We start from the raw sequence: 27073 nt of genomic DNA on the forward strand, positions 1-27073 counted from the left end.
CCTATCTGGTAAGGATCCCACACCATGACGCAGTATTCTAAAAGAGGATGGACAAGTGTAGTGTAGGCAGTCTCCTTAGTAGATCTGTTACTTTTTCTAAGTGTCCTGCCAATAAAACGCAGTCTTTGGTTAGCCTTCCCCACAACATTTTTTATGTGTTCCTTCCAATTTAAGTTGTTCATAATTGTAATTCCTAGGCATTTAGTTGAATTTACGGCCTTTATATTCGACTGATTTATCGTGTAACTGAAGTTTAATAGATTCCTTTTAGCACTCATGTGGATGACCTCACACTTTTCGTTATTTTGGGTGAACTGCCAATTTTTGCACCATTCAGATATCTTTTCTAAATCATTCTGCAATATGTTTTGATCTTCTGATGAATTTATTAGTCAATAAACAACAGCGTCATCTGCAAACAACCTAAGACGGCTGCTCAGATTGTCTCTCAAATCGTTTATATAGATAAGGAAAAGCAAAGGGCCTGTAACACTACCTTGGGGAACACCAGAAATAACTTCTGTTTTACTTGATGACTTTCTGTCAGTTATTATGAACTGTGACCTCTCTGACAGGAAGTCACAAATCCAGTCACATAACTGAGACAATATTCCATAAGCACACAATTTCACTATAAGCCACTTGTGTGGTACAGCGTCAAAAGCCTTCTGGAAATACAGAAATACAGAATCGATTTGAAATCCCTTTTCAGTAGCACTCAACACTTCATGTGAATAAAGAGCTAGTTGTGTTTCACAGGAATGATGTTTTCTAAATCCATGTCGACTGTATGTCAATGAACCATTTTCTTTGAGGCATTCAGTGTGTCTTAGCAGGCACTAACCTAAATTGTAGAAAAATGAAATCAACTGTTCCTTATAAATTTACTTTCAATTTGTCATTCAACACTAAGTTTAAATAAAAATTTACCTGGTCCATGACACTTTTCCATTCATGGTATGCATCTCGCCAAGTATCGCTGAGAGCAGAGAAGATTTTCCACTTCCAACTGTTCCAACAATGACAGTCAGTTTCCCTGTTAAGCATCAAACATTGTATATTTCTGTACGTAATTTAAAACATGAAAAAACAAAGCTATATACTACAAGCAGACAACTAAATACTACGTATTAAATTTATAAAAACAAACTCATGGTTAATGCTGACATGAAGATAAAAGAGTTGACACCAACAACCTCCAAGGTTTCCTACCTCAAGATACTTCCAAGGCTCATGGAAGAGACACAGAACAGGCAAAGAGTAAAAGATTCACACTTAAAACACAAGTAACACTGAATATAACTGTTGAAATTAAAACTCCAGTGTATCTGAAGAGTAAGACCCAAGAGGCACATAAAATTCAGTCTGCCATTACCAAAGCAACATCCAATTGAAAGACTTGCACCATACCACTGAATCACATAAAATTATTTAAAAGAAAATAGCATGGGATGGTAAAAGATTATGCAACATGGAAAACAAAAAAATGTTCCCTCATCTACAGATGCTCAAGTCATAAGATATCAAAGAAAAGAATGAGAAGAAAATGGCAGAAATACCAAAAAGATTAACAGTAAGAAATGGAAAATGAGAACCAGTTATACATAGAAAAGTTAATTTTTCAATACAAAGTATTGCATACAGGTTGAAAAAAGCATTTTAAATATATTTGTATTAAATTTATGGAATATTCCACCAGTACAGAGAGGAACTGAAAAACAAAATATCAATATTCCACACTAATATTTATTTTACATTTTATTGTGAGCCAAAAGTAAAATAAATATTTTAGTGGAACATTAATCTGGCAAATATGGGTAGTATGACACTTCCTGAAACATCACGAGATATCAACGCTACCACCCGGCTGGAGACCCGAGAAACCTTCATCAATAGTTTATGCCAGGAAAGCCTACAGTTACATATACAGAGCTGCTATTTACCTGCTTTTCTTTACCAAAGACATTTGTTACCTGCATTTGTAAATACCAAGTTCCATTTATAGTAGACTAGCCTTTTCCCCACAGCTTTGCTCACATATGGGTTCAACACTTATGTTGAACACATCTCCTCATCCCCTTCTCTGGGACCACATCTTCCTCTGTCTGTCCACTTCATCCTCCCACCTCTATCTGCCAACCCCTCCTCCCTCTCTGTCTGTTCATCTCCACCTCTCTGACCATATCTTCCTATCTCCCTCCACCCTCCCTCTGACCATATCCTCCTCCCCCTCTCTCTTTCCATCTTCATCTCCACTATGTCCATCTGCAGTAGCTGAGGGGTCAGCGAGACATAATGTCAATCCTAAGGGCCCGGGTTTGATTCCCGGCTGGGTTGGAGATTTTCTCCGCTCAGGGACTGGGTCTTGTGTTATCCTAATCATCATCACTTCATCCCCATCAAAGCACAAGTCACTGGAGTGGCATCAAATCGAAAGACTTGCACCCGGCGAACGGTCTACCTGACGGGAGGCCCTAGTCACTTGAGATTTACATTAATTTATCTCCCCTACTTCCTTTTCCACATTCCCACTACCCCTCTACAACTTCCACCTGCCTCATACATCTCCCCTTCCTCCTCTCTCTCTACCCATTTCCTCCTCCCCTTCGCAATGTCCATCCCCTCCCCTACCCATTTCAACCTGCCCCAGCCATGCTCATTGGCATGTGTAGCCCCTTGTCATGCAGGACAGCCTACATTTTAGAGATCATAATACCACTACTTGCCTTTGACACATAGGTTGCCCTGTGAAGCAGGTTGTTTTGGCAGGCTGATACCGTTCTCAAACAAAATTTCTATTGTGCAGGGCAGCCTATATACCAGGTTCTGGAAAAACTGGATTTTGCCTGTATCTCCACATTGCTGCTACTCATGCGGACAGCTGTATCTTTTTTTTCTGAAGTTAGGTTAAAACTGATCCAGTGATTTGGGAGGAGAATCTGGACATGCACATGTGACTCCTTAGACTTGGGTGCCTCAGCGATACAGACAGCCGTACCATAGGTGCGACCACAATGGAGGGGTATCTATTGAGAGGCCAGACAAACATATGGTTCCTGAATAGGGCTAGTAGCCTTTTCAGCAGCTGCAGGGGCAACAGTCAGGATGATTGTCTGATCTGGCCTCATAAAATCAACCAAAACAGCCTTATTGTGCTGGTACTATGAACAGCTGAAAGCAAGAGGAAACTACAGCCATAATTTTTCCTGAGGCCATGCAGCTCTACTGTATGGTTAAATGATGATGGCATCCTCTAGGGAAAAATATTCTGGAAATAAAAGACTTCCACGTTCAGATCTCCAAGTGGGGGCTACTCAGGAGGATGTCATCATCAGAAGAAACAAAACTACAGTTCTATGGATCAGAGCATGGAATGTTAGATCCTTTAATCTGGTGGGTAGGTTAAAAAATTTAAAAATGGAAATGGTTAAGATACATTTAGATACTGTGGGAATTACTTAAGTTTGATGGCAGGTGAAACTTGACTTCCCATCAGGTGAATACTGGTTTATAAATACAAAATCAAATAGAGGTAAGTTCATATGCTAACTAGCTCCATAGATGATGAAGAAATTGGGGAAATGTATGATGAAATAACAGAAATTATTCAGATAGTTAAGGGAGATGAAAATTTAATAGTGATGGGTGACTGAAATTCAATAGTAGGAAAAGAAAGAGAAGGAAAAATTGTAGGTGAATTTGAACTGGGCAGAAGGAATGAAACAGGAAGTAGTCTAGCAGAATTTTGCACAGAGCATACAAGGCCTGTTCAGTAAATTTCATGGCAATGATGTGTTGGAGCAGAATGCAGTTGGCATCACTGCACATGCATTTATTTAATGTGCAACTGCCAGAAATTACATTTTTGTATGTCTGTTAGTCTTTGCTCAGTGCCGTATTAAGTAGAACGTTGTTTCGCACAGTTTGTGAATTTTGAGATGTCAGAGTTAGAGGACCAATGCGTCTGCTTTAAATTTTGCATGTAACTCAAGCAAACCTTTACAGAGAAACACCAAATGATTCAGGAAGCCTACAGCAATGAGTTCTTAAGCCACACTCACTGTTACGAATGGTTCACACAGTTTAAAAATGGCTTGACGGAAGTTAAGGATGACCCTTTTTCAGGGCACCCTTCAATGTCTTCTGATAACACTCATGTCAGGAATGTCAATGAAATTGTGAGTCCCAATTGAAGACTAAATGTCTGAGAGATTGCACAAAACTGTAACATTTCAGTTGGATCATGTCATGCAATCCTGACACAGCATCTCAGAATGTGTCAAGTTGCTGCCAAGTTTGTCGTCCCATGGCTCATGAGTCAAGACCACCTTGCAATCTGTGAAGAGTTTCTGGATTGTGCAAATGAGAATGAGATGTTACTTAAGAGAATCATAGGTGGTGCATACGTGGTGAAGAGACATGGGTCTTTGGTTATGATGTTGAGACCAAGGTTCGACATTCACAATGGGTTCTCCAAGGCCAGAAAAAGCTCATCAGGTCAGGTCAAATGTCAAAGCCACATTGATAGTTTTCTTTGACTTTGAAGGATTAGTTCATCATTAATTCACGCCACAGAGACAAACTGTTGGTTGATGGTACTACGGGTACGTGTTGCGATGCCTGCAAGAAAATGTGAGGAGGAAATGGCCTGAAATGTGTGAGACAATTCATGGCTCTTGAATCATGATAATGCACCCGCAAATACATGCACAAAAGCTGTTTCATCCTCTGTGCTCTCCAGAGCTGGCCCCTGTGGACTTTTTTTATTTTCAAAATTGAAAACCCTGTTGAAAAGGTGAAGATTTGCAATGACAGACAAGACAAAAGAAAATTCGCATATGGCAATCCATCCAATCCAGCAAGAGGCATCAAATACTGCTTCTGGAAATGGAAATGGCATTGTGAATGGTGTACCAATTGTGGAGGACAGTATTTCAAAGGAGACCATGCAAAACGTGTAAAAGGTAAGCATAGACAAATTTTGTGGATAATGTTCTGGAATTTTTTGAACAGGTGTTGTAATTTAATCATTGCTACCACATGGTTTAAGAACCATGAAAGAAGGCTCCATACAATTTCATATTGATTATGTAATGGTAATACAGAGATAGGAACCAGATTCTAAATTTAAAGCATTTCCAGGGGCAGACGTGGACTCTGACCACAATTTATTGGTTATGACCTGTAGATTAAAACTGAAGAAATTGCAAAGAGGTAGGAAATTAAGGAGATGGGACCTGGATAAGTTGAAAGAACCAGAGGTTGTTGAGAGTTTCAGAGGGAGTTTTAGGCCACAATTTACAAGAACAGGAGGAAGGAATACAGTAGAAGATGAATGGGTAGCTTTGAGAGATGAAAGGCAGCAGAGTATCAAATAGGTAAAACGACAAGGTCAAGTAGAAATCCTTGGATAACACAGGAGATACAGAATTTAATGGATGAAAGGAGAAAATACAAAAATACAGTAAATGAAGCAAAAGGGGAATACAAACATCTACAAAATGCGATTTACAGGAAGTGCAAAATGGAAATGGGGAAAAGTTAGGGACCACTTACAGGAAAATTAAAGAGGCCTTAGGAGAAAAGAGAAGCAGCTGCATGAACATCAAAAGCTCAGATGAAAAACCAGTACTTTGCAAAGTAGAGAAAGTTCAAAGGTGGAAGAATTATATAGAGAGTCTATACACGGGAGATGAACTTGCAGGCAATATTATAGAAAAAGAAGAGGCCGCAGATGAAGGTGACACAGGAGACTTGACACTTCAAGAAGAACAGATGGCATTCCGTCAGAACTACTGATAGCCTTGGGAGAGCCAGCCATGACAAAACTCTTCCATCTGGTGTGCAAGAGGTATGAGACAGGCAAAATATCCTTGGACTTAAAGAAGTATATAACAATTCCAATTCCAAAGGAAGCAGGTTTGAAAACTACCAGGTTCCAAAATACTAACATGAATTCTTTACAGAAGAATGGAAAAATCAGTAGAAGATGCTCAGTTTGGATTCTGAAGAAATGTAGAAACACATGAGACAATACTGATCCTATGACTTCAGTTAGAAGATACCTTAAGGAAATGAAAACATATACACTCCTGGAAATTGAAATAAGAACACCGTGAATTCATTGTCCCAGGAAGGGGAAACTTTATTGACACAGTCCTGGGGTCAGATACATCACATGATCACACTGACAGAACCACAGGCACATAGACACAGGCAACAGAGCATGCACAATGTCGGCACTAGTACAGTGTATATCCACCTTTCGCAGCAATGCAGGCTGCTATTCTCCCATGGAGACGATCGTAGAGATGCTGGATGTAGTCCTGTGGAACGGCTTGCCATGCCATTTCCACCTGGCGCCTCAGTTGGACCAGCGTTCGTGCTGGACGTGCAGACCGCGTGAGACGACGCTTCATCCAGTCCCAAACATGCTCAATGGGGGACAGATCCGGAGATCTTGCTGGCCAGGGTAGTTGACTTACACCTTCTAGAGCACGTTGGGTGGCACGGGATACATGCGGACGTGCATTGTCCTGTTGGAACAGCAAGTTCCCTTGCCGGTCTAGGAATGGTAGAACGATGGGTTCGATGACGGTTTGGATGTACCGTGCACTATTCAGTGTCCCCTCGACGATCACCAGTGGTGTACGGCCACTGTAGGAGATCGCTCCCCACACCATGATGCCGGGTGTTGGCCCTGTGTGCCTCGGTCGTATGCAGTCCCGATTGTGGCTCTCACCTGCACGGCGCCAAACACGCATACGACCATCATTGGCACCAAGGCAGAAGCGACTCTCATCGCTGAAGACGACACGTCTCCATTCGTCCCTCCATTCACGCCTGTCGCGACACCACTGGAGGCGGGCTGCGCGATGTTGGGGCGTGAGCGGAAGACGGCCTAACGGTGTGCGGGACCGTAGCCCAGCTTCATGGAGATGGTTGCGAATGGTCCTCGCCGATACCCCAGGAGCAACAGTATCCCTAATTTGCTGGGAAGTGGCGGTGCGGTCCCCTACGGCACTGCGCAAGATCCTACGGTCGTGGCGTGCATCCGTGCGTCGCTGCGGTCCGGTCCCAGGTTGACGGGCACGTGCACCTTCCGCCGACCACTGGCGACAACATCGATGTACTGTGGAGACCTCACGCCCCACGTGTTGAGCAATTCGGCGGTACGTCCACCCGGCCTCCCGCATGCCCACTATACGCCCTCGCTCAAAGTCCGTCAACTGCACATACGGTTCACGTCCACGCTGTCGCGGCATGCTACCAGTGTTAAAGACTGCGATGGATCTCCGTATGCCACGGCAAACTGGCTGACACTGACGGCGGCGGTGCACAAATGCTGCGCAGCTAGCGCCATTCGACGGCCAACACCGCGGTTCCTGGTGTGTCCGCTGTGCCGAGCGTGTGGTCATTGCTTGTACAGCCCTCTCGCAGTGTCTGGAGCAAGTATGGTGGGTCTGACACACCGGTGCCAATGTGTTCTTTTTTCCATTTCCAGGAGTGTATTTATAGTGTTTGTAGACTTAAGAAAGCTTTTGACAATGTTGACTGGAATACCCTCTTTGAAATTCTGAAGGTAGCATGGATAAAATACAAGAAGCAAAAGGCTATTTACAACTTGTACGGAAACCAGACAGCAGTAATAAAGTCAAGGGCTGTGAAAGGGAATCAGTGCTTGGAATGGGAGTGGGACAGGGTTGTAGCCTAACCCTGCTGTTATTCAGTCTGTACAATGAGCAAGCAGTAAAGGAAACCAAAGAAAAATTTGGAGTAGGAATTGGAATCCAGGGAGCATAAATAAAAACTTTGAGGTTTGCAGGTGACAATGTAATTCTGACAGAAACAGCAAAAGACTTGGAAGAAGAGTTGAACAGAATGGACAGTTTCTTGAAAGGAGGATATAAGATGAACATCAACAAAAGTGAAACAAAGATAATGGAATGTAGTCAGATTAAATCAGGTGATGCTAAGGGAATTAGATTAGGAAACAAGACACTTGTAGTAGTAGAGGAGTTTTGCTATTCGGGCAGTAAAATAACTAATAATGGCCAAAGTAGAGAAGATATAAAATGTAGATAAATTCATACAATTCATACACATCAAATATAGATTTAAGTGCCAGTAAGTGTTTCCTGAAAGAGTTTGTATGGAGTGCAGCCATGTATGTTGGTGAAACATGGATGATAAACAGTTTAGATGAGAAGAGAATAGAAGCTTTTGAAGTGTGTTGTTACAGAAGAATGCTGAAGATTAGATGGATACATCACATAACTAATGAGGAGGTACTGAATAGAACTGGAGAGAAAAGAAATTTGTGGCACAATCTGACTAGAAGAATGGGTGGTTTGATAGGACACATTCTGAGATATCAAGGGATCACCAATGTAGTGGTGGTGGGTATTGTGGGGGTGGGGATTGTAGAATGAGATAAGATGAAGAGAAGAGGCTTGCACAGGATAGAGTAGCATGGAGAGCCATATCAAACCAGTCTTCAGACTGAAGACCAGAATAATACATGACCATGCAGCTAACAGAATTTTTCAATCCTTGAATCTAAATATGGATTTGGGTATAATTCATCTACACTACTATATAAAGACAAGTAGTTGTTTAGTGTTGTTACCAAAAATCTCAAAATTCAATTTTTTATACAATCCTCTAATAAATATGTATAAATGGGAAACATTGTTACTAAAAATCTCAAAAAGCTCTTGACTGATTTTCTTCAGATTTGAACATGACGCTCTAATTAACTTTTGGATGGACATAGACTAATGATTATATCTAGTACATGTAGTACATGACAGGGAAATGTTGTTGGCAAAAAATTCTGAAAAGTTCTTGACCATTTTACCTCAAAATTGTACACAATATTCTAATACATATTCAGACAGACATAGATATAGTTTTTTAGACAACAATGTACAGATTTTCTGTTAAAACTGACTGCGAAAAAAAATGCTCGGCTGTGATAATGTGTGGTTTCACTTTCTTTGTCACCATCAGTTTTAACTATGATAATAGAGCATTAAAACAATAGACAGATTGTTTCTCCCATATAAATTCCTTCTCCTTATACATAATTTTAAACAAACATTGTATACACAACAGTATGATGTTTTGTTTTCTATCTCACAGTTGTTTTAACAGAAAACAGGGAAGTTGAATTTTTGGTTTATCGGCTCAGGGTTAGAGTACTACTACAGAAACTGTATCACCCAAAACTTTGTCATCCTATCCATTTGCAGATTAAAACTAAGTAAAATACTATCATTCAGCTTCTGTACTCACAAATCCAGGAGCTGAAGAGGTCTCTCAACAAAACTCCACGTACACATGATCCCAGCCAATTTACTCATTCTTTTATGTGATTTCAATTCCCAATAGAAATTTCATTTACAGTAACAATAAGTGAGGCTCAAGTTCACAGAGGGGACCAGGAAGAGAAGTTGGACAGAAGAGAGGAAATGGGATGTAGAGAGGGAGAAAGAGGAGATGGATGGAGAGTGGGGGAGGAGGAGATGGAGAGGGAGGGGGAAGGAGATGGAGAGAGACGGGAGTGAGGAGGAGGAGATGTACAAAGAGAAGGGTAAGGAGGAGATGGAGAGAGGGGGGAGGAGCAGGAGAAGGAGATGGCCAAAGAGAGGGGGAGGAGGAGATGGACTGAAAGAGAGAGGAGAAGGACTTTAGGATGTATATCCAATTCCCATGCCTATTTAGCATTTGTGAAGCATTCCCAAGTTTTCTAGTACATATATAAAGTAATCTAGAAGTAATTACCTTAATTATTGCTTTAAGCAAGTTAGCACTACTCATAATTTGTTGTTAATGTTCTTAACAAAAGCAGACAGCAGTGGTAGGTTGATTTCATGTGTTAATGTAAAACTTGACTTATTCCACATCCCTGAAGACTCTGCTTCATGACAGAATGCATGGAAGGTGATGTATATATCAATGAATGAACAAAATAAATAAACGTATGAAATTTCTACACAGAATAATTAATTTCAAATTACTGCAGGGATTAGAAATAGTTTTCATAACATAATAATAGTGTATTAAGTTACAACTGAGTAATAATTCAAATTACCTTTTGGAATAGTAACATCTGTTAATGTAAGGGTATTAAGTCTTGACTGCTCACTCCATGAAAAAACACCATTTCTTACAGAAACAACTGTATCTGTTTCACTGTTAGAAAAGTCTCCACTGACAACACTCTCTTTATTGTTTGTTTTTCTAACAGCATCTTCATTCACATCATCAGCATTATCATCTTCTTCATCCTCATTATCATCTGTGCCATCTTCCTCATCAGTATGTTGCCACTCTTTACTTTCAGGAATATCGTGCAAGCTGAACACACTGTCAGAATATTCTTCTCTCAGTTTAAGTGTGCTGTTTACCTGTATTTGAATTGTTATTCAAAAGCAGTTCTTACTTTTAATAAAGTGAGTGTTTGTGTGAAAATTTTTATGGAGTGTAATGGATGAAAAATCCTCCACGAAAATTAAAAGATAGGTATTCAAAATAAGAAAATAAACTGCTAAGCCAAATTTTTTGTGGTAAGCTGGTCAAACGTTTGTGATAAATGCTTTTTTAAAATGCACTGATAAACATAATTTGAATTGGTGGTTTATTTCAGGCTATTTTAAGACAGAACAATGCTGCAAAATTGAGCTCCATGTTAACAAATCTAAAATATAAGAGATAATTAAGTTGGCATAAACTCATATAAATGCCATCACCAAAAATAAAGTGTAATATGGTCAGTGGTCCATTTTGGCATCTTTTTCAAAAAGGCTGAAATATTTATCATAAAATAAATATTTTTTAATAAATAAAAACTGTCACATGAAGAACTACAGTATTTCATATACGGATAAAGTGAGGTACTGGCATATTTTCCTCACACATAAAACTATACCCTCTGGAATGAATTTCACTAAAGGGCAGACATATCCTTTAATAACACCATCTGAGTCCCTTACAGCCAGAAAACAACTATAATTATTTGTCAGTTACTACTAAGTATGGAAGGACTACCACTGTGACTGAGTCTTGTTATCAATTACAAAATTAGTTACAGCTGTTATATCTTGGAATAAACAAATATAATTAATATGGTATGAGAGGTTGTGACAGATGTAAATACTTTAAGAATCAAGGAAAGAACTCATTGAATAGTAGAACTGTTGAGACACCAACAAGTAGATGAAAAAGAATGAAAATTTTGCTAGCTTTCATACAAATCCTTTAACAAGCTATACTATACTGACACACACACACACACACACACACACACACACACACACACACACACACACACACAGTTACAGTCTGTTTATTCAGCTGGCCCAGTGAAGCTGTACAGTAGTGCGGCTCGTATTTTTCAGGTTTTTTTTTTTTTTCATTTGATTACCCCATAGTTTGGCTCCATTGTACAAAATTACGACTGGTCTGTAATTTGGGCTCCATAAGAGAAGGGTAAGGCATACTCCTAAGCCCTTACTTGTGAAAAAGGAAAAAAAAACAATAAAAATCTAATTTGTTTTTAATTAAAAAACTATTGTTTGGAATTAGCTGAGAAACCAATAACTTTATTATTATAAACTTACAGAGTTCAGACATTCTTCTCCATTGACATAGAAAGAATGCTGCATAAAATTTTTCAATATTTTCACATTGACACAGAGTGTGTGTGTGTGTGTGTGTGTGTGTGTGTGTCTGTGTGTTAGTGTGGAGAAACTGAAATCATTCTGGGATTTTGTTTATACCGAATACAAGCAAGTTCTACATAGTATTAAAACTAGATAGTTGTTAATGTTGCCAGGAACTACAAGAGTTACTGACATGTGTGAACCTTTTAAATCTTATTTTCTGTCTCAAGATAGGTGCTCTACACGCTGAAACAGTTTTTGGGAACCCACAGTCACTTCTTCAACTTCATTTCACACAAAGCCAATTGAAAATGTTTTCAAATTCAAGCCAAAAGTTGGAAAGAACCACAATTTCAGCTACAGAACCAACTGAGAAGTTAGAGCTGTTTAAAGAAAAAATCAATAACAGGAAATTTAGTAAATTTCAAACTTCAATTATTTCAATTTTAATTCACTTGAAAAAGGAAGGTATTTTCACTCAGTCAAAACACAAGACAATTACCAATTTATTTTATGACACTTTTGTGATTTCTCCATTTCAAACTCTAAAATCATTCCATTGAGTAACACTAAAAATTTCTATTTCTTGGGCTGTGGCTAAGCCATGTCTCCACAATATCCTTCCTTCCAGGATGCTTGTTCTGCAAGGTTCACTGGAGAGCTTCTGTGAAGTTTGGAAGGTAGGAGACAAGGTACTGGTGGAAGTAAAGCTGTGAGGATGGGGCGTGAGTCATGTTTGGGTAGCTCAGATGATAGAGCATTTGCCTGCAAAAGGAAAAGGTCCGAAGTTCGAGTCTCAGACCGACACACAGTTTTAATCTGCCAGGAAGTTTCATATCAGCGCACAATCTGCTGCAGAGTGAAAATCTCATTCTGTCTGAAATTTCTTTAGACAGTAGATTCAGGTACAACATTTCAGACAGGTGAAGGTGAATTATTTGATGAGGTAGGATGCATGAACAACTTTGTATCTAAGAAACTTGAAGAATGGAAAAAAGCTAATTTGGAAACAGATAAGAGATGGTGTGATGTATTCCAATCACTTAAAGTATAGGCACTTCATGTACCAGGCGCAAATGCTGTTGTGGAAAGGGTATTTTCAATTGTGAATTCCATTTGCATTGATGAGAAAACCATTTTACTGCTGAAACTATTGAAGCAAATGTAAAAGCTAAGGCTCATTATGAAGATCTTACCTGCAAGGAATTCTATAACATGCTATTAACCAATTTTGAAAAATATTAGGTTTTCTGATAAGCACAAAGTTAGTAGCAATGTTCCTGAAGCAATATCTTAATGATTTGAAACTTTTTTATGTCTACATTACTGTTCATTTGTTAGAAATCATTCTATTACTCTCAATATTTTGAATTATAATCATTTATTGGAAAAACAATGAATTATCATATGATACAGTGCCATTACAAGCATGTTTTGAAGCATCTTGTTAAAATATGTGCTTTTTCTATGTATAAACTTTAGTTTTTATTTATTTTAGTAAATCAATGCAGTCATTTTTACATAATATTTTCTTTTTGTCTAGTATCCTATTTTGTCCCATTTTTTATCCAAATTTTTTGCAAATGTCCCTATTTTTTCCCATGGAAAATCTGGTCACCCTACCTACAAATAAAAGAACTCATCAAGTGAAGTCAAATACTACGAAGGTGTTGACTGATATTTTGATGTGAGGGAAATAGTACATACCAAGTTAATTATGAAGATCAGATCATTAATCAAGTTTCTATTTAGAGACTCTGAGAAGATTGAGTAGCAGTATATGTCCAAAAGGACCCAATCTTTGGCAAATGAAGTGCTGCTTTCACCCCGTGACAATGCTGCTCACACAGGCATCTCAGGATTACATCAAAAGATTTACCTGAGCTTCCTGGTTTTCCCCAATTGAAATTCCCAATTTCCCTGAACCAATTTCTGTCATATGTGAGAGGAAGATTTACTTTACTAGTTATCCTGGGTGCAAATTATTTTTTTTTAATTGTCACATCACTTATTAGCAATTATTCAAAGTACAGCTAGTACTTAGAATTTTATCAACAATTCTGTACCAGTAAGTTATAAGGTTTTCTAGCCCCTGCATATTCCTTTGCCACCATCCCAGGCCATGCAGTGTCATTTTGTGATGACCTCAAGCATACGATAATCCTCACAGCAACACACTTCAAACTGTTGTCACTGGACTGTAATAACAATAAAACGAGCAATGAGACTCATGTTTCAAACCATATTCTTTTGACCCTAAGGTCATTTTTAACTTGAAGCATGACATAATGAGAAAGACAGCAGAGTACTACTTTGCAACAAAATTAACCCTCAAGTGGGTGTGCTGATTTCCATAACATGAACAGGTGTGTAGTGTACTTTATACATATGTAAAGGATAACTATCTTTATGTTACCAAGGTAAACATATATGAGCAAAATCACAGTATAATCTTAGTTTAATTAAACAATGTTAAAATAAACTTATATTATATGAGCTAAATCACCATTTAATAACTGCTGTACCAATATTGTTCTTTTGTTCCTGTGTTTTGAGTGCAATGAGTGAAATGACTTTGAAATGAAAGAAAGTGACTGTTTTGATGGGCAAAAATTTGAAAGTGCTAAACAGAGTAAACAAAGGAGAACTGCTGAAAAACATACCAGCAGAATATGGTTTAGAAAATCACCCGTGTCAGACAGAAAGAAGAATCAAAAATAAATTGAAGACTTCTGCTTCAAAATGATAATTAAAGACAGTTTGCAGCTCCATGGTACAATAGGATAGCAAGAAATGAAACACTAGATGAAGCATTATTTGTTTGGCTCATTGAGAAAAAAGAACATGGTGTTCCAGAATCTGGTGCAATCTTTCAGAAAAAGGCACTAAACTTAAACAGCAAGGTACCCGATGGCAATACTACCTTCACAGCCAGCCTGGGTTAGTAAGTAAGTGATCGGTAAATATCTAAAATGTGGTTTTTATGGTTGCATCTTCTTGAGACCTAGTTACTGAACTACTGATTCTGTAGACACAAAAAACAGTATGGCCTGCTGTTTGTGAGCCCACTGCTGAAGTTTGTGAAGTTATCAATATCTTTGAACTCCTTGAAATGTTAGCAAACATGTAGATGATGGCGACACAGATGCCTGGTTGCAGAATGATAGTGATGCTGGTTACAGCATGACAACCAACGAGTAAATTTGTATTTCCTCCTGTTAGATACTCTTATGGTGAAGTGGACAATAAAGGTGGTGTTTCAGGGGAATAAATAATGCTTCTTGCAGAGGCAATGGCTGGAAAAACTATTGGTTTACCTAGAACATCTGCTGGTAACAAGTTAGTGAAACATCTACATTATCATGCTGCTCTCAGATGCCACAGACATTTGAAACAAAAGAAACATAGACATTATGTCAGTAAATAAATGTCAGTAGACTACAGTAAGTATAGCTTAAGTGCGAAAAATGTTTTTCTTGTTAGTGCCACAGTAAAATCTTTGTATACTGTAGTACATATTAGATTTCGTATTTAATAGACCATTTCTGGATTATCCAGATTTCTGGTTATGCAGATTACATCCAGTACCACCTACTCTGAGTAAACAATGTTCTTATGTGTGATGTATACACAGCTGTATGAAAAATTCTCACATTCATGTTATGCTTCATCATGTACACAACCCTGAAATTGAAAATGGACCTGAAGCCCAAGAACCAATGGATAATAACAGAGATTCCCCAAATCAATAACTACATTTGAGGTTGCCATGATCAATAACCTCCCCCCATGAACCATGGACCTTGCCATTGGTGGGGAGGCTTGCGTGCCTCAACGATACAGATAGCCGTACCGTAGGTACAACCACAACGGAGGGGTATCTGTTGAGAGGCCAGACAAACGTGTGGTTCCTGAAGAGGGGCAGCAGCCTTTTCAGTAGTTGCAGGGGCAACAGTCTGGATGATTGACTGATCTGGCCTTGTAACGTTAACCAAAACGGCCTTGCTGTTGTGGTACTGCGAACGGCTGAAATCAAGAGAAAACTACACCCGTAATTTTTCCCGAGGGCATGCAGCTTTACTGTATGGTTAAATGATGATGGCGTCCTCTTGGGTAAAATATTCCGGAGGTAAAATAGTCCCCATTCGGATCTCCGGGTGGGGACTACTCAAGAGGACGTCATTATCAGAAGAAAGAAAACTGGCGTTCTACAGATCGGAGCGTGGAATGTCAGATCCCTTAATCGGGCAGGTAGGTTAGAAAATTTAAAAAGGGAAATGGATAGGTTAAAGTTAGATATAGTGGGAATTAGTGAAGTTCGGTGGCAGGAGGAACAAGACTCCTGGTCAGGTGAATACAGGGTTATAAATACAAAATCAAATAGGGGTAATGCAGGAGTAGGTTTAATAATGAATAAAAAAATAGGAATGCGGGTAAGCTACTACAAACAGCATAGTGAACGTATTATAGTGGCCAAGATAGACACGAAGCCCGTGCCTACTACAGTAGTACAAGTTTATATGCCAACCAGCTCTGCAGATGATGAAGAAATTGAAGAAATGTATGATGAGATAAAAGAAATTATTCAGGTAGTGAAGGGAGACGAAAATTTAATAGTCATGGGTGACTGGAATTCGACAGTAGGAAAAGGGAGAGAAGGAAACATAGTAGGTGAATATGGATTGGGGGGAAAGAAATGAAAGAGGAAGCCGTCTGTTAGAATTTTGCACAGAGCATAACTTAATCATAGCAAACACTTGGTTCAAGAATCATAAAAGAAGGTTGTATACATGGAAGAATCCTGGAGATACTAAAAGGTATCAGATAGATTATATAATGGTAAGACAGAGATTTAGGAACCAGATTTTAAATTGTAGGACATTTCCACGGGCAGATGTGGACTCCGACCACAATCTATTGGTTATGAACTGTAGATTAAAACTGAAGAAACTGCAAAAAGGTGGGAATTTAAGGAGATGGGACCTGGATAAACTGACTAAACCAGAGGTTGTACAGAGTTTCAGGGACAGCATCAGGGAACAACTGACAGGAATGGGGGAAAGAAATACAGTAGAAAAAGAATGGGTAGCTCTGAGGGATGAAGTAGTGAAGGCAGCTGAGGATCAAGTAGGTAAAAAGAAGAGGGCTAGCAGAAATCCTTGGGTAACAGAAGAAATATTGAATTTAATTGATGAAAGGAGAAAATATAAAAATGTAGTAAATGAAGCAGGCAAAAAGGAATACAAATGTCTCAAAAATGAGATCGACAGGAAGTGCAAAATGGCTAATCAGGCATGGCTAGAGGACAAATGTAAGGATGTAGGGGCTTGTCTCACTAGGGGTAACATAGATACTGCCTACAGGAAAATTAAAGAGACCTTTGGAGAAAAGAGAGCCACTTGTATGAATATCAAGAGCTCAGATGGAAACCCAGTTCTAAGCAAAGAGGGGAAAGCAGAAAGGTGGAAGGAGTATATAGAGGGTCTATACAAGGGCAATGTACTTGAGGACAATGTTATGGAAACGGAAGAGGATGTAGATGGAGATGAAATGGGAGATACGATACTGCGTGAAGAGTTTGACAGAGCACTGAAAGACCTGAGTCGAAACAAGGCCCCGGGAGTAGACAACATTCCATTAGAACTACTGACGGCCTTGGGAGAGCCAGTCCTGACAAAACTCTACCACCTGGTGAGCAAGATGTATGAGACAGGCAAAATACTCTCAGACTTCAAGAAGAATATAATAATTCCAATCCCAAAGAAAGCAGGTGTTGACAGATGTGAAAATTATCGAACTATCAGTTTAATAAGTCACAGTTGCAAAATACTAACGCGAATTATTTACAGACGAATGGAGAAACTGGTAGAAGCCGACCTCAGGGAAGATCAGTTTGGATTCGGTAGAAATGTTGGAACACGTGAGGCAATACTGACCTTACGACTTATCTTACAAGAAAGATTAAGGAAAGGCAAACCTACGTTTCTAGCATTTGTAGACTTAGAGAAAGCTTTTGACAATGTTGACTGGAATACTCTCTTTCAAATTCTAAAGGTGGCAGGGGTAAAATACAGGGAGCGAAAGGCTATTTACAATTTGTACAGAAACCAGATGGCAGTTATAAGAGTCGAGGGGCATGAAAGGGAAGCAGTGGTTGGGAAGGCAGTGAGACAGGGTTGTAGCCTCTCCCCAATGTTATTCAATCTGTATATTGAGCAACAGTAAAGGAAACAAAAGAAAAGTTCGGAGTAGGTATTAAAATCCAGGGAGAAAAAATAAAAACTTTGAGGTTCGCCGATGACACTGTAATTCTGTCAGAGACAGCACAGGAGTTGGAAGAGCAGTTGAACGGAATGGACAGTGTCTTGAAAAGAGGGTATAAGATGAACATCAACAAAAGCAAAACGAGGATAATGGAATGTAGTCGAATTAAGTCGGGTGATGCTGAGCGAATTAGATTAGGAAATGAGACACTTAAAGTAGTAAAGGAGTTTTGCTATTTGGGGAGCAAAATAACTGATGATGGTCGAAGTAGAGAGGATATAAAATGTAGACTGGCAAAGGCAAGGAAAGTGTTTCTGAAGAAAAGAAATTTGTTAACATCAAGTATAGATTTAAGTGTCAGGAAGTCGTTTCTGAAAATATTTCTATGGAGTGTAGCCATGTATGGAAGTGAAACATGGACGGTAAATAGTTTGGACAAGAAGAGAATAGAAGCTTTCGAAATGTGGTGCTACAGAAGAATGCTGAAGATTAGATGGGTAGATCACATAACTAATGAGGAAGTATTGAGTAGGATTGGGGAGAAGAGAAGTTTGTGGCACAACTTGACCAGAAGAAGGGATCGGTTGGTAGGACATGTTCTGAGGCATCAAGGGATCACAAATTTAGCATTGGAGGGCAGCGTGGAGGGTAAAAATCGTAGAGGGAGACCAAGAGATGAATACACTAAGCAGATTCAGAAGGATGTAGGTTGCAGTACGTACTGGGAGATGAAGGAGGTTGCAATAGGATAGAGTACCATGGAGAGCTGCATCAAACCAGTCTCAGAACTGAAGACCACAACAACAACAATGATCAATAAACAAACACCACAGCAGTTTAGTACCCTTCTTCACCCTCTCCTTACACAGGTACAGAGCCAATTTCTAGGAACAGAATCCCAAAGTGGTTCACAACAAAATAACTCAGAATATTTCTTCTCATCAATGAACAGTTCAGCTCCCCCTGTAGTCTCTCAGTATTTTCTGAGTCTTTCACAATTCCCTAAGATCTACTGGACTTTTCCAGTAATTTAAGTTTTTCTGATAATTACTAATGTTCCAGGTTTTCCAGACAAGTTGCCAACTCCGCATCTAATGTGCTACTTTTTGGCCTAAAACAGCATGACTCCCATGGCTCACACACCCTACCAACCTGAACAGCTCCACGTGACTGCTTCCTGTTTCTGCACATGAAGAGGAGCAGGTCATTGATTTAATTACATAAAAGCAAACAAGAAAGAAATGAGTGAGAAACCATTAACTATCATTGCAGATGAATATATAAAAAAAAATGTTTCCAATAATGGATTCAGTTATTTGACAAATACATTATTCACAATGGTGAGTCTTCTGGATGAGCAGTGAATAAAAATTCATGCAATTGCTGAGACTGTAGGCATCTTAGCTTAGTGAGTGCATAATATTCTACAGAGAGAATTTACTATGAAGAAGCTGCGTGTCAGGTGGGTGCCACTATTGCTCACAGTCAACCAGCATCCAGCACAATATTTCAACAGAATGTCTAGTGACATGTAATTGCAATCCACTAGACTTTATTGCACTGATTTGTGACTGTTGATGAAACTTGGATCCATTATTAGACACTAGAGTCTAGAGGAATAATCCTCATAGAATACTTGGAAAAAGGCAGAACAATAACTGGACCTTATTATGCTTCACTGTTGGATCATTTGAATCTTGCACTGGCTGAAAAAAGGCCAAGGTTGGCACACAAACAAAGTGCTATTTCACAAGGATAATGCACTATCAGTGATAACAGTGGTGAAGGTGCATGCAGTGGGCTTTGAATTGTTTCCTCATCCAACCTATTCATCAGACCTAGCCCCAAATGACTTCTTCCTGTTTCCTTAAATTGAAACGGCTTTGAATTGTTTCCTCATCCAACCTATTCATCAGACCTAGCCCCAAATGACTTCTTCCTGTTTCCTTAAATTGAAACTTTGGCTTGCTGGGACAACATTTTCATATATGAGGAAATGATAGTTGCACTCAATCATTATTTTACAGAATTTGACAGAAAGGAGACTATGTCAAGAAGTAAGATGAGCTGTTTATAAAACAAAAAATATTTTTAAAACTGAGGTTGTGGAAAGCACCAAGAGGGATGTGGTGCTATGGTGACTCTAGAGCCACAGGTGACTGCTATAGGTTTCTAGGATGAAGATCCATGCCATGAACAGCCCGAATGAGGTGGTCCCACAAGTTCTTGATTGGGTTTCAATCTTGGGCATTAGGTGGCCAAATGAGTACAGTGAACTCATCCTGGTACTCTTCAAAACACGTATGTCCACTGCAAGCTGTGTGACACATTGCACTGTCCTGTTGGCAGATGCCTTTGTGCCAAGGAAAAACCAACTCCAAGGCCTCCAAGGATAGAGGCATAATTAGTTTGATCTATTGTGCCTCCCAGAATGACAAGATCAGCCAGGGAATGCCATGAAAACATTCTCCAGATCATAACGCTCCCTCCTGGTTGCAGGGTGATTGCTTTCACACTTTTCATGCCGTTCACGCCAATGGCCATATGTCCAATGTAGCATAAAATGTGATTCATCTGAAAAAGGCCACCTGTCACCACTCAGTGCATTTCTAGTTATCATACTGGCATGCAAATTCCAGTCTTTATTGTTGATGAACAACAGTTAGCATAGGTGTAAGAATGAAGTGCTTGCTATGGAGGTCATTATACAGCAACAGTTGCTGAACAGTCATTAAGGAGACACTGTTGGTAGCCTCTTAGTTCATCTAGATGACCAGTTTCTCAACAGGTGCATGTCATTTTGCCCATTCACCCCTCTGCAGCCATCATTCACACCTGTCATCTATTGCCCTTGTCACACCACAGTTGCCTTAGCATGGGTTTTGGATAGTGTCGTTTGGCATGCACAGTATCCTTTAACCACATTTGGCACCCAAACATTTTATAAACTTAGCCAACCCCAGATAAATCTCTCCATTTTTCCAATTATGTCAGTGACTGCACTCTTTTCTAGAACCCCCCCCCCCCCCTTCTCACTGACAAGCTTTATATATACTCCACTGCTAGTGCTGTCACCTGCCATCAGTTTAGTGGTTTCTGCACATTGACGTCAAACATAAACAACCATCTCTAACTGTGCTGTGTGTATTAAATATTTACCTTAATGTACCTATCGGCAGCAATGAAATCTCACCTTCTGCACTGGCAAAAGTGTTTGAAATGGATGGATAGCTAAATTAGTAGTGACACTCAGAAAATTAATATGAAATATTTATGGTGCTTTTTAATTTATCTACTTTCTTTATGACTACATACATTAGTATTTAAATGGAAAAAAAAATGCTCTACTACTGCCCAACATGAAATGCATGAAATAAATTAAGGAAATGAAAAAATGTTTGCATTACTGGCAAACTGACAGTGAAACCTGTGAACTGTATGATATATACATACATTTTTACTGCTGACAGGCATAATTGTATATCCTTTATTGGTGATGTTTCTGTTGCCAAGATTCTTAAAAACAGTTTTAGATTCAATATAATGTTGATGATTGTGCAAACCACTGCCTGTTTCTGGAAGGGAAAGAAACTCCTGTAATCTCCTGGTACTCACCTAAAGCAACAAAAAATGAAGAAAAATAACTATTATTTCACAATCTAAATCATGAAAATACATGTAAAACAAAACATGAAGCCTGTTTCTACATGATATATCTTCTTCCACATCACATTCAGATTGTTCTGCACATTTAGTATAGCTGTGTGAATCACTATGAAATACATGGTAGAAAGTACTTTTCCCATCATTTAGAAGATTTCTGCCAGTTCTATTCATATATGGTGCACTGAAGTAATGACTGCTTATATCTTGCTACATGTGTTCATATTAGTCTAATTTTATCTTCAAACAGTCCATGGCAACAATACATAAAGGCAAAAAGAACATTCATTGGGTCTTCTCTGAAAATAAGCATTTGGAATGTTCTAAGTAGATTTTTGCAATATATTATATATCTTTCTTCAAATATCTGTTAACTGAGATTTTTCAGCATTTATGTTACAGTCCCTTATGAGTTAAACAAGTATGCTTGTAAGTATGTTCCCTCTCTTCATACATACTTGATGCCATCTGTTAGTCTAACTTGACATAGATGCCATACACAGGAACACGTACACCATTATAAGGGGTACAAGTGTTTTTTAAGTGATATCTTTTATGGACAAACAACAGTTTCCCAATATCCTACTAATAAATTAAAGCTTCTCATTCCTGTTAGCTACAGTTCAACCTACATGATCATTTCACTCCATACCTCTCTACATTATTACATCTACGAGGGTTGGAACTTAAATAGTGGCAACTATTTATTCACAACCAATACAAAAGAGTTACATATTTGCACCTGTTACTGTCCTTCAAAGTAGTCACCAGAGTTGCGCAGAACCTGTTGCCAGCAATGTGGAAGGCATAGTATACCGTTAGCAGAGCCTGATCTGTTGATGGTGCGAATGGAGTGGTCTGCTGCCTGTCGAATCTCTGGAACAGTTCTGAAGCAAATGCCACGAAGTGGTTTCTTCATCTTCAGAATCAAATCAAAGTCACAAGGACTTAGTCCGGGGAGTATGGTGAATGGTACAGTACTTCCCAGGCCCATCCACCGAACAGAGCAGCCACAGCTTGCGCTGTATGCACCTGCACATTGTTGTGCAAAACGATGGATTGATTGCGCAGAAAGTGTCGCTGCTTCTTTCACAAAGCTGGTCGCAGGTGATGCTCCAAAACCGAATAGTAATACTGTGCATTGACGATCTGCCATGGAGGAACATAATGCATTAGGATAACACCATCACAGTCCTACACGAGAATCACTATAACTTTAGACCGCTCCATTCGCACCATCAACAGACTATGCCTTCCACATTGCTAGCAACAGGTTCTACACAATGCTGGTGATTACTTTGAAGGACAGTAACAGGTGCAAACACGTAACTCTTTTGTATCAGTTGCGAATAAATAGTTGCCACTATTTAAGTTCCAACCCTCATATGTTGTTTATCATTTTTGCTTTACTAGACTGACTCCAGTTATGACTCATTAATTCTGCTTTCAAAGGCATGTTAATCTTAGGTGAAATACATAACTTTATATTTCTCTGGAAATCTGTTTGGGATTCACCACAATTTTCATTGGATAACAGTTCCTCGTAGATGGCTACATCATTCACAAAGACAGAGAATGCAACTGGCACTACTTGCTTGGTATGTCTTTAAGATACAACAATGAACAGTCATTCTGATACCATTCTTTTCTTAGGCTGTACCTGAAATTACTCCTGTATCTCTGCATGGTTATCCGTCCAGGGTAACAAGAAGTTTTCAACCCAGTAACAGATCACTGTCTCCCACCCACTTATTTTGTTTAGTAAGCATCTGTGTAATACAGAACTATTCAAAGGTCATGAAGTACCACATACATCTGGCTACTTCTACCCATGGCTCTTATAGCATATGTTGTTGGATTTTGTGTAATGAATCCCCCCCCCCCCCCAACCCCCTCCCCACCCCCCAAACCCCCTCCCCACCCCTTTTTTCGCAGCAATTCATACTGGGACCCACAGAGAAGGTTGTTTTATACCTGATCTCAATCTATATTGTGTATCACCATATTGTCTGACCCAGCACTAGCAAATCTTACATAATCAAGTCTTGTAATCCCATCAGACTCATTGATGGATCACTTAATGATTATGCATATATCCAGCAAAGTCACTAGGTGCAGCACAGAAGGATATTGCTGCCAGCAACGGGTCGTGAGCCAAAAACACTTGTGGCAGATTTACAGGTTGACAAGAGACCACCAAATTCTAACTTTTCAACCAACTAATGTTAATGCCAGTTCTCTAGTGTATCTATTGACAATGTTGCTGCACTGTATGGTTTGCTCCTGGAGTGTGATTTGAACTTTGTTGTTACCTGTCAACAACATTTGGCTTGTGCACTGATTTACCTGTCTGTCTAAAACAAGACTGCACTCAATCAGTGTTCAACAGAGCATTGTGTTTTCAGTGACTGGACTGACAGCTTACTGGTGCACTGGCTATCTTCCAGTCAAACTTACAAACAGCATTCTCCAGCACAGACATGTGAGTTATTCAACAAACATTCACAGTACTGTATTGACTATTCATTTATGTGTCTTATTTGGAAGTAAGTTGTGATTAGTAAAATCAGACCTACAACAAAGATGGCTGTTCTCAGAGATGGAGAACACTGGCCAAAAGTACTTGCTCAAAATACTGATAATTCATTTGCAAACCCACTTTGAAGTAATAAAAAATCTTCAATTAAAAGACTCTTGTTGCAATGATACTGGAGACAGTGTCCATATACTGAGTAGAGCGTAAGACTAGAGGCTTTTTCCACTGATTCTGCTGGTTGCATAGTGTTGAATGTGGCAATAGCAGGCGTAGATGGATGCTGGTGACACACATCCTCCTTTGGACTGTGACAATGGACCAGAACCCAGTCTTTTTTAAGGCTTTTGGAATGACAATCATGTTTGCTAATCATTACAATAAAAACATTTTTAAAAGTTATGACATTCTTAATGTCCATGTACCTTCAATTTCCAGTATTACATTTCACAACTGAATGAGGAAAGTCTTGATACAGTACTTAATAATAGCAAATTGGCACCATCTGTTCATTGTATAAGTAAAAGCACAAGAAAAATTTTGCATAGCTTACACACATGAGTTCCCAGTTGGCTCAATATTCTTGTTTACATTTGAACTTTTTTTCCAGGTGTCAGTTAACAGCATATATAGGCTTGGAAAAATTCATGAGACAATGCCGAATTGTAATATTTATGTATTATGGCTGGTTTCGGCCACTGTATGTCCTCCAGATAAGAAAGAATACAATCACAACATCATACCATACACATGAAGACATGTATGACTTGTGATGCTGTGATTGTATTCGTTCTTATCTGGGGAATAGCCAGTGACCAAAACCAGTTGTAATAAGTAAGCACTGTAAGACAGCACCATGTTAGACATTTTTTTAACTTGTTTATATTCTTATTTTTGTTTAATTAACATAAGGCAATATTTAAGTGTAAATTAATATTTTATATTGAATAATTATTTTTTTTTTACTCACCACAGCACTAATGATTATTGGTACTGTCACAGGAAAAATAAATAGGGGAACAGTTAGCTGATTGAATAATGCAAGCCCTGCAAACACATTTGCAGGTGTGAGTGGCTCCTCCATTAGAAAGCAAGCACCAAATGTTACGAGAGTTACGAGAACTGATGATGCATGGGTTAAAAATGCTGAAAAGAATGGAGACATTTATAAAATCTATACCTTCTTCTTGAAAGACATATATAATGATTATAACTGCAACTGCTTAACTGTATAATGAAATCATTTTTAAGGAACAAAAGCATCAAAGAAGAATACTCAAAATGCATGGAAAGAAAGCAGAGGAAAAAAACAATATATGGAGGAACAGATATGAAGTGAATAGGAAGATAAATGCTAAAGAGCAATGAATATCACTAGTTTTGAACTACACATCAGACAGAAAGATTTACAATTTTTATGAAACAGCAATTAATAAGATTATTCTCATTTGACCAACACTTTTAATGAGCTACAACAATGCACATTCTGGAAAACTGTTAGTTAAAATACTTCTGAGCACAGAAAAAGAAGAATTTTTTCCACTTGATAAAACTTACTCATTATTGCCCAATATAAAGATTCTTTGTTCAATAAGAACAGTTCCTTTCTTCGAGTTTCCAGGATTTTAGAAGCATAAATATCTTCCCAGCCATATAATTTTAGAAGTTTAATGCCTTGCAGAATTTCATTAATTTTTCTAAGTCGTTCATCACTGATTTCCTACAAATGTAGAAAAAGGATGTAGATGCATAGACAGAGCACAATAATTACATATTTATAAAAGACAAGAATTGCAGTAAGTGATATAGTCTTCTTGTTCCTGCATTGTTCTTGTTATAGCAGTATTTCACTAAGTCTCTCAATGTCTTTCACTCTCAACAAGTAATATTTCATTTAACTATTAACTTTAATCAGTAACAGGAAATTCTTCAAGCACATTATTATGCTTCTGTCATTATCACAATAGTGGACACACCACTCAAAAATCTTACAGTTTCAGTGATTTTCAAAAATGACTGATTAATTTTATGAACAGACAGAAGACAGTATTCAGCAATTGTGAAGATAATAAAACCTTTGAATAATAAAGTCATTAAACATTTAATTCCACATCCTACAAAACTTTTATAATTTCAAGCTGATTCATAAATGATGACATTGCTTCATAGATAGATATATAACAATTTTTGGAGTACTGATTGCATAATTTTACTTGGCCCATGAATGCAGGATGTCGAGAGTGGAAGGTTGTGATTGGTTCATAGGAAACTGGCTGCTGATACAAGCCCTGCCTCCTCCTCCCAGAGCAGCCAGTGTATAGGTTATAAAAGAAATCAAAATATAATGAATTAATGTGTCACACAATTGACACAAAAGTCAATGATGAGTCAGTAGAAGAACCAGGTACAGCTTCCTTGTTCATTTCTGTGAAAAATACGCTACTGGCCATTAAAATTGCTACACCAAGAAGAAATGCAGATGATAAACGGGTATTCCTTGGACAAATATATTATGCTAGAACTGACATGTGATTACGTTTTCATGCAATTTGGGTGCATAGATCCTGTGAAATCAGTACCCAGAACAACCACCTCTGGCCGTAATAACAGCCTTGGTACACCTGGGCATTGAGTCAAACAGAGCTTGGATGGCATGTACAGGTACAGCTGCCCATGCAGCTTCAACACAATACCACAGTTCATCAAGAGTAGTGACTGGCGTATTGTGACGAGCCAGTTGCTCGGCCACCATTGACCAGACATTTTCAATTGATGAGAGATCTGGAGAATGTGCTGGCCAGGGCAGCAGTCGAACATTTTCTGTATCCAGAAAGGCCCATACAGGATCTGCAACATGCAGTCGTGCATTATCCTGCTGAAATGTAGGATTTTGCAGGGATCAAATGAAGGGTAGAGCCACAGGTCGTAACACATCTGAAATGTGACA

At 38.8% G+C, this 27073-nt stretch overlaps 1 protein-coding gene across 1 annotated transcript in view; it reads right to left on the reverse strand.

Annotated features, from left to right (window-relative positions):
* Nucleotides 1–27073, reverse strand: part of LOC124607240 (ATP-binding cassette sub-family C member Sur) — a 410012-nt gene that overhangs the window by 211740 nt on the left and 171199 nt on the right. The window contains exons 7-11 of the mRNA XM_047139518.1: nucleotides 25684–25846; nucleotides 25097–25272; nucleotides 21384–21545; nucleotides 10097–10412; nucleotides 931–1036 (exon numbers count right to left, since the gene is read on the reverse strand). Coding sequence (XP_046995474.1) covers nucleotides 931–1036; nucleotides 10097–10412; nucleotides 21384–21545; nucleotides 25097–25272; nucleotides 25684–25846 — 923 coding nt within the window. The remainder of the gene's footprint in view (nucleotides 1–930; nucleotides 1037–10096; nucleotides 10413–21383; nucleotides 21546–25096; nucleotides 25273–25683; nucleotides 25847–27073) is intronic.

Source organism: Schistocerca americana, chromosome 1 (assembly GCF_021461395.2).
Source record: "Schistocerca americana isolate TAMUIC-IGC-003095 chromosome 1, iqSchAmer2.1, whole genome shotgun sequence".
NCBI lineage: Eukaryota > Metazoa > Arthropoda > Insecta > Orthoptera > Acrididae > Schistocerca > Schistocerca americana.